Source organism: Apostichopus japonicus, chromosome 20, assembly GCF_037975245.1.
Source record: "Apostichopus japonicus isolate 1M-3 chromosome 20, ASM3797524v1, whole genome shotgun sequence".
Taxonomy (NCBI): Eukaryota; Metazoa; Echinodermata; class Holothuroidea; order Aspidochirotida; family Stichopodidae; genus Apostichopus; species Apostichopus japonicus.
Window position 1 is genome coordinate 8,518,685 of NC_092580.1, and position 13,996 is coordinate 8,532,680.

General features: G+C 38.3%; 1 protein-coding gene and 1 long non-coding RNA gene across 5 annotated transcripts; one reads left to right on the forward strand and one right to left on the reverse strand.

Moving 5' to 3' along the window:
• Positions 1 to 2,253: 2,253 nt before the first annotated feature.
• Positions 2,254 to 8,645, reverse strand: LOC139961766 (calcium/calmodulin-dependent protein kinase type 1-like). 4 transcript variants are annotated; one of them, XR_011791009.1, is made up of 7 exons: positions 8,234 to 8,645; positions 7,204 to 7,275; positions 6,255 to 6,737; positions 4,544 to 5,733; positions 4,145 to 4,203; positions 3,526 to 3,748; positions 2,255 to 3,238 (listed from the first exon to the last, which is right to left on the reverse strand). XR_011791009.1 is itself a non-coding variant. In XM_071961253.1 (6 exons), exons 3-6 carry the CDS (start codon positions 4,570 to 4,572, stop codon positions 2,705 to 2,707), a joined length of 780 nt encoding a protein of 259 aa, XP_071817354.1. In that variant the 5' UTR covers positions 4,573 to 6,737; positions 7,204 to 7,275; positions 8,234 to 8,645; the 3' UTR covers positions 2,254 to 2,704. The 4 variants fall into 4 exon arrangements, 3 of the variants coding, with proteins under 3 accessions (XP_071817354.1, XP_071817356.1, XP_071817355.1); XM_071961253.1 differs by having other exon boundaries at positions 2,254 to 3,238; positions 3,526 to 3,683; positions 4,544 to 6,737; XM_071961255.1 differs by having other exon boundaries at positions 2,256 to 3,238; positions 3,526 to 3,648; positions 4,544 to 6,737.
• A 31-nt stretch (positions 8,646 to 8,676) lies between these two features.
• Positions 8,677 to 13,893, forward strand: LOC139961767 (uncharacterized). Its single transcript, XR_011791010.1, has 3 exons — positions 8,677 to 9,053; positions 9,902 to 10,197; positions 11,340 to 13,893. It is a non-coding gene; the product is annotated as an uncharacterized lncRNA (long non-coding RNA).
• Positions 13,894 to 13,996: the final 103 nt, after the last annotated feature.

Here is a 13,996-nt window from a genome sequence, read left to right on the forward strand (position 1 = left end):
GCAAAAATGTAATTAATATATTACCAATTAACTGCTTATATCATCAAATTATTTGATGATATCATCTGATAATTGCTGATCAACAAATATTTGCTGATATCAAGAATTATTTGGTGATGTCAGCATAATTGCTGATATCAACAAATGAATTAGCCTATATGAACAAATCATTTAATGATATCAGCAATTCATTGTTGATATCAGCGATTCCAACATATCACTAATTCATTTGCTGATATCAACAAATCAATTGATGATATCAGTAACTATTTTAATATCTTCAGCAAATGAACCGTAAATATCACTAATGCATGCTTTGTTGATATCACTAAATCAATTGCTGATATCAGTAATTCAACCGTGACGATGATATCAGTAATTCAACCATGTCAACCCGTCTTACAAACATGCGCAAACATGTGTACTGTAAAAATGACAACGACGAGACAACACGGGAACGTTACTTTCACCATCGCGATTGCAGTGGGATGATGAGGCACACATCGTTCTTGACAAAATTTCTCGGATCTAAGGCGACGTAGAAAGGCTCTTAAATTAACTGACAATGACAATGCTTCCGAAGAGAAAGAACGTCTTCACCAAACAAAAAGAAATTTTACAAAGAAGAAAAAAAAATGGAATAAAAAGGATAACTGTCGGACAACATCGAAATCATCAGTATCTGCTTCCGAACTAGACCCGGCAATAGCTACTCTTGCTCTTCCGACAAGATTATAAACGGTTCGCTGTGAACCGAGGTTGGAACTTGGACGCGCTTCTGTCTGCAATTGGTACGATGCAGTGTCACAGAAATGCATAGGCTAGGCTAGCCGATGTAGCTTTTGTTTGTACCAAATATGCGTAGGTACTGTCAAACTCTACGACACAGGTAGGCTATTACTAGAATAGGCAACTTAATTTCAGATTTAGCGGGGTTGTCGAAGGGATTCTGTTGATGGCGCTCGTTTCCAATTCCCTTTTTGTAGGCGTTCGTGAGATACGCTTGAATTGGTGATATCATTTAATAATTGCTGGTATCACCAAATAGTTATTGATATCATCAAATATTGAATAAAAAGTGAAACGGCTTGCCATACACCGACGGAACCAAGATAGGTTTTAGGAAAAACGTGATCTGGACGAAGTTTCTCGGTATAAGTTATTCAATAACTTGGATTACAAGCGGTTAAGTTTAATGCTGCACTGCAATAAACAGTCAAGCTTATTGGGAATTTCGACCCGTCCCCTGAGTTAAACAGGGAGCATCTATCGAGCAACTAAGTTTCCGATGTGAGAAATTTGTTGTCAAGATCTTATCGGTGCAAAACGGCAGGTTTGAAATTTTCATATCACTGGAACGGTAACAGGAGATGTTCTTTTAACTTTTATCAGTTTAATGACTTACCAATTAACGGAGCTACTAGGGAAAATGTGCCCTCCTAGGCAAGTACCAAAACATCAGAAAAGAGTTCCAGATGGCCTTTACAAATGCTAAAAAATAATCTTCTGAAAGTTAATGACAGCAGGGTAGTCTTAATAAATCCTGCTACAGCCTGTGATCGAAGTTAAAACAATGATGTTGTCTGTGAATTTGTCTATATTTGCCCCCCATACATATTGCACGTATTTTGACAACTAGGGATTTCAAGACCGCCCCATGTAACGAAGGCCCAGGCCATGGGTCCCAAAATATTGCTGCGTTATATATGATCGATGGTCCCTTGACGATAAACGCTGTAAATTTGATGACCGTAGCCAATTTCCTGTTGAAGTGGTGAAGGGTCAAAGTCGTGCTAGAAATGTTAACGTGCAAAGTCAACGGACATTTTTTTTCATAATTTGCATAATAATTTTAATGACTTTGTAAATGTATCTCAAAATAGGTGCCCCAACCTCAAATTGGACACGTAGTTGTAAGAGAAGAGATATGTCACGCTATACCTTGCATAATCAAGTACGGTGTACAATATATGCCATGTTTGCTGCTTCGTTCTGAATTCTTTGCTTTCTCAAAATTACGATATGTCTACGTTATATTTTCATGTGTTGTTTAATTGAAAGAAATATAAATCTACGACAAAAAGTATTGTCTGAGTTTTTTTTATTTATTGTTTTTAGTTAGTTAATTAATTACGCGTTTTTTTTTAACAAAACAACCATATGTTTAGCTATGTTGTTGTTAGCCATTACAGTGTTCATTGCTATATTATTGAAGCCCAGTAACAACCGGACAACATGCGATGTGAACCTGACCTTCTCCCAACTTGACAATCTGCCAAAACCGAAGCCAAATAATTATGACAAAGCTTATGTTTGTTATACTTTTAAGTTAGTGATACTTTCATTAAAACAAAAGGAAGAAATCTTTCTTGAATTTTTAAATTTATTTTCTCTTTCAAACTTCATCTCATATATAGGTTTCCCTATTTTATTTCATTGAACATTTTTTTTATCACTATATACATAATAAAGAGATTTACATGAAACTTACTGACGCACCGGGCGCTGAAAATGTTTTTAACTACTAAATATTAATAAATTAATATAATAATATTCTTTCTCCTCTACCCTGCACTCCTCCATCTAGCGTAGCTGGCCTGTCTATCTTTAATATAAGAATCAATCTCTTGTATCAATTCATGGACATTTGGTCTTTGGTTCCAGTCTTCAGCTAAACATTTGAATCCAAGTTTTCTCAGAAATCTTATACAGGAGACGTGTCCACGTTTGATAGCACTAGTCCCAGAGCGTATACGTCTGTGCACAGACTGTATGGCCTGGTTCCAAATACAACCTCTGGGGCAATCTGGGAGCATTGCTTACGGATATTAACATGTTCGTTTCTTGGGAAGTGTTCGTATTTTGATAACCCTGTCCTGCTCACCGCTTTCCCAAAGTCAATAATTTTTATCTTTACGTCCCCATCTTCCGCATGTGGACCTCTCAAGAACATGATGCTATCCGTTTTCAAATCACACTGAATCATTCCTGCGAAATGAATGTCCTTAATGGTGCGACAAACTCGAATGGCTGCACTGAAAGAGCTCGGCCCATTCAGGCCCTTGGCATCGATGACGTCAGCTACCGTGGTAGATTTAAAGATGACCGAATCACCGACGAACTCTTGAACGAGGACAGGTACATCGGTCTCGCTGCCAATTCTTGAAATACCGAAAAGTTTAGGAATGCAGTCTAGATGGCTCAGAGATGTCAGCATTGAGGTTTCTTTCTGCAAATCCTGCCAAATGAAATCAACGATAAGTATTGATAGGATGAAGTATGTAATAATCCACAGTCGGGTCTTAACAACGATGGCGAGTTATAACGAAGTTGTGGAGTTGACAGATTGTACATATTGGAACTTAAGGAGAGAAAAAGGAATCATCTGTAAATATCTTTTAATATCAAAAGCGGCATACCCATTTTAATCTCAAATTCCATCAAACAACGTAATATATACCGTAAATTACAAGATTCTATTTTGTTTTATTTCTGTGTTATTAATATAAACACATTGACGTATACCTTGATAATACTCTTTTCATCTCGGTTTTTGTGATGAACTTTGACCGCACACAAGCGTCTTGAAGATAGCTGCCTCATCAACCTGACTTCACCAAAGCTTCCACTTCCTAGAATCGTCGGCATCTGCATCGAGTTACAAATATCTTCAAAGTCACACTCTGCGATGACGTCACAAGACGAAGGGAGATTGTAGTCAGAGGCATTTAATGGCTTAGGAGATGGGCTGTGTAGAATGATTTTTTTTGATTGGTATCGTGAATTTCATGTTGTTACCATGGTGATACAGGTCAGTTCATCAGTAACCATAGCAACTGATAACATTTTCCGATCACAATCGTCATTTTATTGTGAACATGACACTGAGCCATGATGAGCTAAAGCAAGTTGCAATGTGTACGTTTCATCAATTACAGTTATATAAGAACTATATACGAACTATACGGACTGTCGTAGTGGCATGACTTGTCATTAGCTCATGAATTTATCACTATAGTTATATTATATTTATTACAGTGGTTCTCGTTCTCGTTATTTTTACTCTGAATCTCTGTTTTTAAGTTAGCATTATTAGTATTTTTATTTTATGGTGTAAACAAGGAAGAATCATATAGATTCCTACCTGTGCTAAGCAAGTTACTGGGTATTCCACATTCCAGCAATATAATTCTGAAATGAATTCTGAAAGAAACGGATGAAAGAAAAATACGTTTATGGCGTGCGATAATACACTGCTGAGCAGTAACGTTATAACTAGGTTACTAAGTTAGTTTAATTATTTTGACTCATTCTATTCCAAATGTAGTCATGTTATAAAAGGCATAGATTTTTATCAAGTTGCACCAAATTATATCATTGTGTGTAGGATTATCTGACAGAAAAAGTGTCATGAATATGCATATGACATACATATCATACATATATGAGATACATATCATGACGCGTTCTCGCTTACATGTATAAACATAACGGTTTTGATTCAATCATTCAGTAACCATGTGATGTCTTATACAGTACTCACATATAGTGGTTGTTGCTGGACGGCTCCATTTATGTTCTGCGCATTACCAGACAGGGAATTCTTGGCGATAACTGCTGTTTGAACGTTCTGCAAGAATGGATTCTTCCAAGGATATTGAGGTACAATCTTTAACGCATTTGATGAGGTGGACAGATTCGGCGCGTTGTTTTGTGGTGGAGTAATCGGTGATTCTCCGAGCGTTCCCCAAGCTGGTGAAGTCAATTTAGGTGTCTTGAATTTAAATCCACCGATAGGATTTACTCCTGCTGCGGTAGGTATCAAGGACGAGTTGACATTTTGTCTAAGTGGCTGACCAACGGTCGCACCATTTGATGCACCTTGGTGAAAAACGTTAGATCCCATCCAATTTACTGCAAGATTCCAAGCAGGTAATGACAGGCTGCGCATGAAATGGTATACTTTGTGTATCAGTGTTGCCAAAGATACCTGGTGTTTTCACGGGGTGATTTGAGAACCAGTGTGCTGGCAGTTTGCATCCATTATCAGGAAGATGAGCATACACCCGACGGTTGGCAGACATAGATTGTATGAGGTTGACATGATTCTCTGGCGACTTAACCACTTTGGAAACTGGATGTGAAATGGAGAGCTGACCGAAAATGCTGTTTGATGATGAGCATTGAGCAGGTGTGTGAGTACCAAATAGTTGATGTTTCACACTCATTTGTACAGGTGTGCACATTAGTGGGATAACGTGATGGTTGATACATGATGAGGCACCATCCTTGATAGACTTGATAGTAGGTGTGGTAAAGGTCACGGTGTTATGTGTCCCGAATTTGATGGCGTTGGCTACAGACAACATAAGGGGCGACGGCCCTGCTGCTTTCTCGAGGGCGGAAACCTCCCACGAAGAGTCTGCTGTGGTAACAAGAGGGCGGTAGTGTATCAGCTGGTGTGGCGCTGAATAACACCTTCGTTTGTTCTCGGGCCTTGTCATACCCGTGATGATGAGAGATTCGCAGTTTGTCCCGAATGTGACGAACAATCTTGCAAAGCAGATCGTTGCCGGTTCTGATTGGCATCTCGTTCGAGTTAAGCGATTGATGGAGGAACTTAGTATCTGGCAACTTAGTCCATCATGTATTTGAGCTGGTGCGGATGGTGCACGTTCATGACTATTCATAATAACCATTGGTGTCACTAAAGACTGGACCACTCGAACATCTCTGAAAGAAATGAAATGTCCCATGTTGCTATGGCTACTTCTGATATTACCGGTAGCAGTTGACGAATGGAAGCACACTCCACTTCAAAGGCGAAGGGTAGGCATGTCACCTGATAATTGACGTGAGGGCGTATATGATCTCGGTGCAGATACCATGACCTGATGTTGAAAGGAGTATATGGGGTAGTAATATGGGGTATGTTGGTGATGTAACTCACTAGGCGATGTTTGTTTGCCGACGAGACCTGAATGCAACGTGACAGACGTGAAAGGGGGAGTGATATTGATGTCGTTATCAGCTCCTGATGATGGAATGATTTAACAAAACGACGGTCATTACTGACGTCACTGGGCGATGTTGGTATGACGACGAGGACTGAATGGTAGTCCCTTTAAAGGAGGTGGATGTTAAATTTTTGGTGGCTACATCTTCTTGACAACCAAGAAATAAATATCCTGCTTTGATGAACGTAGAGGATGATGGAATACCGCATTCAACATGGCGGTCAATCGACAACTCACGGGTATGGTGGTTCTGAATTTGTGTAGCCTTTTCTGAGTTGTTGGCTGCTGGCAGTATTTCCTGGTGATCAGAGGGGTCTCAGTTGTTGGCTGATGGCAGTATCTCCTGGTGATCAGAGGGATTGCGATGGTGTTTATACCCGGGGTGGTTTGGGTTAGGTGCCGTTTAGATTCATCCCTTGTGCTGGTAGTAAAGGACGATGGCTCTCTTGAGAAGATAGTATCAATCAGTGGTGAAGACTTAGTGGAAGGCTCGGCACGGGTGCCTTCATCTTCTCCAGGAAAGCTTAAAACTCGCGAGACAGGTTTTTTGCATCTCGCTTGATACAGTCACGTGACCGTCTTCTTGTATCGGGCCATAGTATGGAAGACGACGAGGAATAGGGTGGATATGAGCAGGAATATATTCTCCGGCTAGACCATCGTCATCAGCGTATGTGCGGCCACGACAAGGCAAGGTACAAAATACCTTCTTCCAAACGTCTGAAACGAAACGAAACAAATACATTGACAAATTAATAGTTTAAACATTGTATAATATGTCGATATATCATACTACAATATATATATATATATATATATATATATATATATATATATCACTTCTACCTAATTAATCGATTCATCTACTCAACAATTGAACTTGTAATGCGTATTAAAATGAGTGTCTGCTGTAATAAAGATAAAGTTAAACAGATTGATCAGCATGAATAGCTGTGATTTGATTCCTCTAATAGTGTCACGTGATAATGACATATGTCTTCTATGACGGAAGGTATGGCAGTTTGAAAGTTATAGAAAGTGAAAAACTTTGATGGAACCAGCCACTATCTTTGCAAACATAAAAAACAAATATGTGTTTCTTCCCTTACCTGACCTTCTCTCCCTCCCCCAGTCCCTTTTTTAACACTCTTGAAGGATAACAACATTATACACGTTAAATTCTTACCTCTCAAGACGTGGTCGGGACGAGACAGATGTTCGTCTGAAAGGACTTCCGAATGGCATTGTGGTAACCGAGCTGTAAGAGATTCCAGAAAGAATTTATTTTTTATTAAAAAGTTAATACACGATGGTAAAGGTACGTTGTATGTTTTTAATACTCCTCTGCGGGGATTACACTTATCCGTATAGATGTATATGATTTTTACTTGAGGGGTGGGGGAGGGGGGCAGTGGTCGTGTAATGGAAGCTTTTGTTACAAATTATAATATTAGAATCACCCACAAAGGTAGACATAATACCATCACGATCACATGGTCACATTCCAATGTTAGGGGAATGAACTGGGTGTATAAATGAGGGCAGTGTTCATCTTATTGTTTGATGCTCTTGCTCTATCTTTCCTTCACAAGTTTCATGTACATTTAACCTAAGACACACAGCTGTAAATAACTATACGGTTTCATACGAGGGCATCTAGGATGCATAAATGTTTCCCTTTATAAATGTCAATAATCTTATATTTCATTCAGTTCAAGGTGTGCGTGTGTCTCTATTTACATGGATATTTAATATTTGTTGTACCTAGCTATAGGGGAGGTTTGGATAAGATATAGAGAATGACTTCACCTGGACGTAAGTTTAACTTTAAGGTACAGTAGACATATAAATAATAGCCCCTCTAAATGTGTAGCCTAGTAGTATTAGGTTATACAACGTGAACAATCTTACTCAACCACCATGCCTCAGCACGCTTTCACTTTTACCGCAAGGAAATTCCCCTAATAGTTGGACTGGAAATATCACCAAATAGAAAATATACGTAATAGCTTGCCGCCCTCTCTCCCATGAAGTGTTTGCCGATGTAGTTGGAACGCCATCTCAGCGGTGCCCGATGCTAGCCTAAGCTACTTAGTCTTCTGAATCATCCGCGTAGAGAAAAGATTCGTAGATTCTTTTCCCGATGTTACAAATTTTCAGATATATCTCCATTTAGTAAAACCATTCAACACAAAGGCAAATAATGACAGACTTACCGGAAGTGCAGTTGTAAGATATCCAGAAACTGGTAAAATAATCGCTGTACTATTCGCTTTAAGCAAGTACGGTGTGTTCGTGATGCAGAAGCAAGTCGAACTTAACCATATATCAATATAGTTGCTACGTTGATAATTCTTGTTTAGGTTTATTCTATGTTGCGTCATAAAAACAAAAGATTTTTTTTTTACGACGCAACGCGATTTTTGTTACGACGCAACGCGCGCGCATTCGGAATCCGCGTAGTACTTGCGCGGTTGCTGATTAAACAAAAAGAATCGCAAAGAAATAAATACGCAGAATATGACGTCCGAATGCGCGGATACGTACAAAGTGGCTTTATCATTAAGTTTATACGAACGATTGGAAGAAATCATGCCATCAAAATGTGCGCGCGTGCAAATGGCTTCATCATTTTGTGTGTACATACATCTAGCCATATAGGCCGTCTTCCATGGCTTGCTTTTCGCTTCCTTTGCTCAACTTTTTAGGGGAATGGTGTTACTGTAGCTTAAAATGCGGAGAATAATCACGAGATTCATAATTTGCTATGCCAACAACAGGATTGTTGCACATTACTCTAAAAATGCAGTAAAACTGTAGTATTTTAATTGATTATGGGACATGCCTGATTTTAGGCAACTGACCAATCATAGGGCTGCTTCTCGTGACCTTTTGACCCGGCCCGAACTTATTTTGTTTACATCTACTGTGGCGAGCCTAAATCACGCACTGTCTGCATATAGAGCCTGTAGCCCATCCATTGCTCCAATCTATCGGAGATGGCAGTCCAAATGATCAGAAAACGTTTTGACAAAGGTAAGAATAGAATAACTGTAGACGCCAAAAAAAAATCGTAAAATATATGTGTACACTTGTATGATATTGTAGGCAAATGAGGTCGAAATTTCTGTTGATTAAGTACGTAGGCCGACGCTGCAAAGTTGTAACGCATAACGCCGGTTGGGATTGCGATATTGCATTAGCCTACATTATATATCTGCCTGACCAAAGTCTTCGTTGACGTTAGACTTAGCAAACAATATAGGCTATGCATATGCTTGGCCTAGTTTATGATATCCTTATAGTACGGACGATTGAACGTTGGTACATCCAATGTTGTTTATTCCTAGATTTCTAATCGAGGAATTGCTGCAATGAACAGGGTTGACTTTCGTATCAATTTGTATTGGCGTAGGCCTACGCCTAATGTTAGTTGTTGCTCCTATTAAGTTTTAGCATAAAAAATAATCAGAACCATCCTTGGCATGGGCCTACTTAACTGATGGTGACGTTAGATCGTAGATGGTATACTTGCTCAGACTAACCCTAATGATTAGCCTACTGGCATAGATGCTAGACTTATCCTTTTGCCAAATTTGTTTGATTTATAATTGTAATTACTGTAACTGTACATTAGATGCAATAGGGCTAGGCGCTGCACAAGTCAATAAGAGACAAAGAAGTTTTGATAAAACAACCAAGGCTTTGCAAAGTACCATAACAGTAGGATCTGTTCAAGTAGATTGCACTTGGCCTACCCTCTATCCCATGGACCAGGAAAGCAGCCACTGTGCCTCACACTCCACATCGACTAGCTATGGTTATGAATGCTTGAACTAGTAACGTTCCAGCTTTTTGTTTTATTTTGCTATTTTCTCTAACAGTTCCATGATGACTTCTCACAAATGTGCATTCCATTGTGCTGGAAAGATTGGGCCATTAATGAGGTTCACCCCAATCAGTTGGTCTAAAGTTATTGCCAGTGCTGAGGAATGGTGCAAATTATCTGACCCACAGTGTGATGTTGCTCACAAAGTTCTATCCACCTGCAAAGAACAGCCTGACAGCTTTGAGGACATCTTCTAACATCGTGATTGCTATGCGGCTTTTACCAACAAAACAGATATTATCAGAGCCAAGAAATGACAGATGAAATAACCTCAACATAAAGCAGTTGAAGGTAAGAAGTTTGTCAAAATGCATTTTGTTATGAGTTAAAGGTATGCTGTATTGATCCCAAATATGCCTCATTTTCAAATATGGTAACTTTTGGTCAAAATTCTTTAACTTTTTTTATTACCACCCTGGAGGAAATTTACCTCACCAGGACATTCAGTCATCTTGTATGCTCATGTAGTATGTCTAAGAACAAATTGGAAAGTAAAGACCCACAGGGAACGATTTTTTGAAAACTTGTTGTTCTAAATTATAGCATGCTATAATTTGGGGCTAATACAGACTACCTTTAAACAGTAATGAAATACAGAAACATGTCAATGAACACAAACAAATTGATTTAATGATGTGATGTAACACTTCTTGGATCAATTCACTTGTTGGAACTTTAAAAGCTCATTTCCCTTGCATACAATGTAATTGAACTGCTTGAATTTACATTGGTATGTGAATATGTGGTCAATAAGTACTGCAGATTTCTAGAAGATTTAATGTGAGCAAAAAGGGCCTTTTATTGTTTTATTCCCAAATGTTCTTTTTATGCCTGATCCTGGTATTTAGATATCCTGTCTTGAAGGTTGTTGCCTCTAAGGCATGATTTTGTTAAATTTTGTTTATCTGATTACACATGAAATTGGGAATTGAAGAATTGTTAGAAAACCTGCAGTGCAATATGAATTTTGAAAACATTAGGTGAAATGAAGGAAGATAAGACCATTAGACATCTTGTTATCATTTATGAATTTTAAAATGAGGTTAGTTTGTTATGACTATCAACAAAAAAGGATGTTCAATCATCATTTTATCTTTAAACTGTTAGCAGAAAGGAATAATTTGAAATTGATAAAGATCAGTTGTATGTTTTCTAAATTGAGTGAGGCTTCACTGTGCTATGTGTCATGCTGCCATTTCTAAGACAAAAATAATTTTCTGTGCAACGAATAGTCAGTGTCTGTTGGGCCCACATAAAATGTGAGAAAAGCTGTCACTCACAGACATCTCTGAAAAGGAATTGTTCCAACTCAACATAGGAATGTCATACACAAAAAACATATCAACCCAACAAAGCAACTGTAAGTCACTTTCAGATATAGGAGGTATCCTGAGGGATTTTAATTGCTTTACATTTTCTTAATTTGATTTCAGATCTAGATACCTCTATGGAAGAAGATCAACACACAGAAACTGATGAACCTCTGGAAAAACAACTCCTATCATCAACGTTGGCTTCTTCCTCATCAAGGTCACAGAATGTGCTATCAGAGGAGTGTATAATCTATAATATGAAGGAAGGCCTTTAGCAAATCTAACTAACCAGCAATTATAATTTATTTCCAGAGTCATCATCAAATTGCTTAAAAAAGTATCATCTATTTGCAAGTACCCTATGTTTTTGTTGCTTTCAAATGTGAAATATAACTACATAAGTGAAACAAGTGTGAAAAATTTGTGGGGATATACATTGGTGTACATACAGAAATGCACATTGATGAAAAATATTAATTCTAATAAAAAACCAACTTCCCACTTCGTTTGACCTAAAGTCTGTCGCCCTCTATTTATCTAGGCTACATGTCACTGTTTTCAGCCACATGTGCATTCGATGCAAACAGTGACATAAGTATTACAGGTCATGTGACGTTTGTTCATCCACTCAGCTGGATCAGATTGTGACACTTGTGAATCAGTCTTCCCTCCCGTTCTGAATCGTTTGGTTCGGTAGTAGCCCTGGCTCCGATCATTGTGGTCGTACTTGTATCTGTTTTGTTTCGTCTTTTATACACTATTGTATGTATAGTTATAGGACACTACTTCCGTATTGAGACCTCGTTTGTGACCATTTTTGTTTAAGTGCATGTTTTCTACCTATTATTGAGGCTTCGTCCTGATGTATTGTTTGTACCGTGGCTGATTATAGTAATAGATTGCAAAATCTCAGCGCTCCTTCTTTACTCTTTAATCTATGTGTTATATTCTTTGCATGCAATAGCGAGGTTCAAGACTCGTCCTTATTAACACACTGCCATCGAAGCCACATTTGTTTCCATACCACCACCAGTCCTCAGTAGGGAATATTCAGGCACCAACCCCACCCCCCCCCCAAATACCCCGAATCTTAGAGTGAGTTAATGTTACAATATGCCCTATAATTTATACAGAAAGCTGAAGCAAGTGTATCATGAATTTCTGACCACCAGAAATCTATTTATATCAAAGAAACCAAAGAAAAGTTGTTATGAAACTGGTCTCAATCAAGAATAATACATTCCTATCAAGATTCGAGGTTAAAGCTCAAGTAGATATCACAGCTTAAGTTCCTTCTGGTCAATCCTAAAAAACGACAAAATGTTTGGTAACCTTGGCAACAGCAATACTTTCTGAAGTCATCGTAATAGCATTGAATATTCTATGATACCATATTTCACATGTATATGTAACTTTCAGTCATAAATTATTACATACAACCTCTGCATTGTTTCTTAAACAGGTCGGTAGATTTTCTTAAAAAGTCTAATCAACGAGTAAAGGGCGCCCTCTATTTGGTTTTCTGTTAATAGTTCCCCCAGTCAGTATCGGACAAATTTCAAATTTGGTGGGCTCTTTGTTCTCCAGAAGACCCTTCATAGAGATTGTTTTATATTACTCTAATCTTCCACCCTGGCTATTAAAAAAACTTCCAAATTCATCATAGCCATATATGGGCAGCTAGCCGCCATTTTGGTTCTTGGCACAGCCGTGTGCACATTTGGTGGCTGCCAACAAACAGAAAACCAAACCTTATATCAAATTGTACTCATTTTCACTCAAATCAAGTATTCCCTAAAAAATTGAGCAAAATCCAGAAACTAAGCACTTTTTAGGCACATGGAAGACGGCCTAATAGGACGCTATCGGGCTAGAGCGCTAACGTTAGATATAGGAGACGCGCAAAATACGTAACAACCACGGCGAATAACCTAGTGTGCTACGATTTTGTAAAAGCGCTGAAGGGACTACATCTCAAAATTCCGGTTCACAATTTTGAAATAATCTATAAAAACATAATTTTTCAAGTGAGAATGAGGTTATGAGAAGAAATGATGAAGTCATGGTAAAGTGTTGTATCAATGTCACAACAGCTGCGACAAAGCTCGATAAAACATGTTAGCCTTCAAAGTGGATAAAACAAAAACTCTTAGTCTATAACGATCACACATTCATAATGTATGCAAACTAGTAATACAAATCTAGGGCCGTAGTTATTTTGACATTATTGCTGGTTCCCTGAAGTAGCAAAATGGAGTAAATTTGTTTTGAACCCAACCAAATCCATTAAATATTTCAAAAGGATTTTTAGATAATGATTTTTGCACATGCACATGTGTAGTCCTTTTAAATTGAAGTTGCGATTCAACAAAGATATATTCCGTATGTCCAGATCATATCTTTACATGAACACTCCCGGTAGATGATTAGGCCTTTACTATTCCACTACACACAATGATATGTGTGATAATGAACTCATAATGTAATGAAGATCAACGTCATCATATACATATTGATCATGTCTTGCTAATTGATTTGATTAAGAACGTGTTTTCCACATTGAGGGGGGGGGGGGGGGGGCAACTGAGGACTTTATACCATTGCTATGTTATATTGGATTAGGTCAGGGCTAAGTGGTAATGAGCGACGGTCATACTCAATTATAGAACGTTTCAAGATTTTGGACAGCTGTTGCGACGTGAATACAAACAAGCCAGCTGGACAAACATGTCCTGCTTGAAATTATTTGATAGTACAATACTAATGGCGAAACCAGC

Coding starts and splice junctions, on each gene's coding strand:
- LOC139961766 (XM_071961253.1), bottom strand. CDS start 4,572: ATGGAGCCGTCCAGCAACAACCACTATAT. Junction 3,684..4,144: donor CAGTAACTTGCTTAGCACAG/GTAGGAATCTAT, acceptor ACGTCATCGCAG/AGTGTGACTTTGAAGATATT. Junction 3,239..3,525: donor ATGAAAAGAGTATTATCAAG/GTATACGTCAAT, acceptor TTCATTTGGCAG/GATTTGCAGAAAGAAACCTC.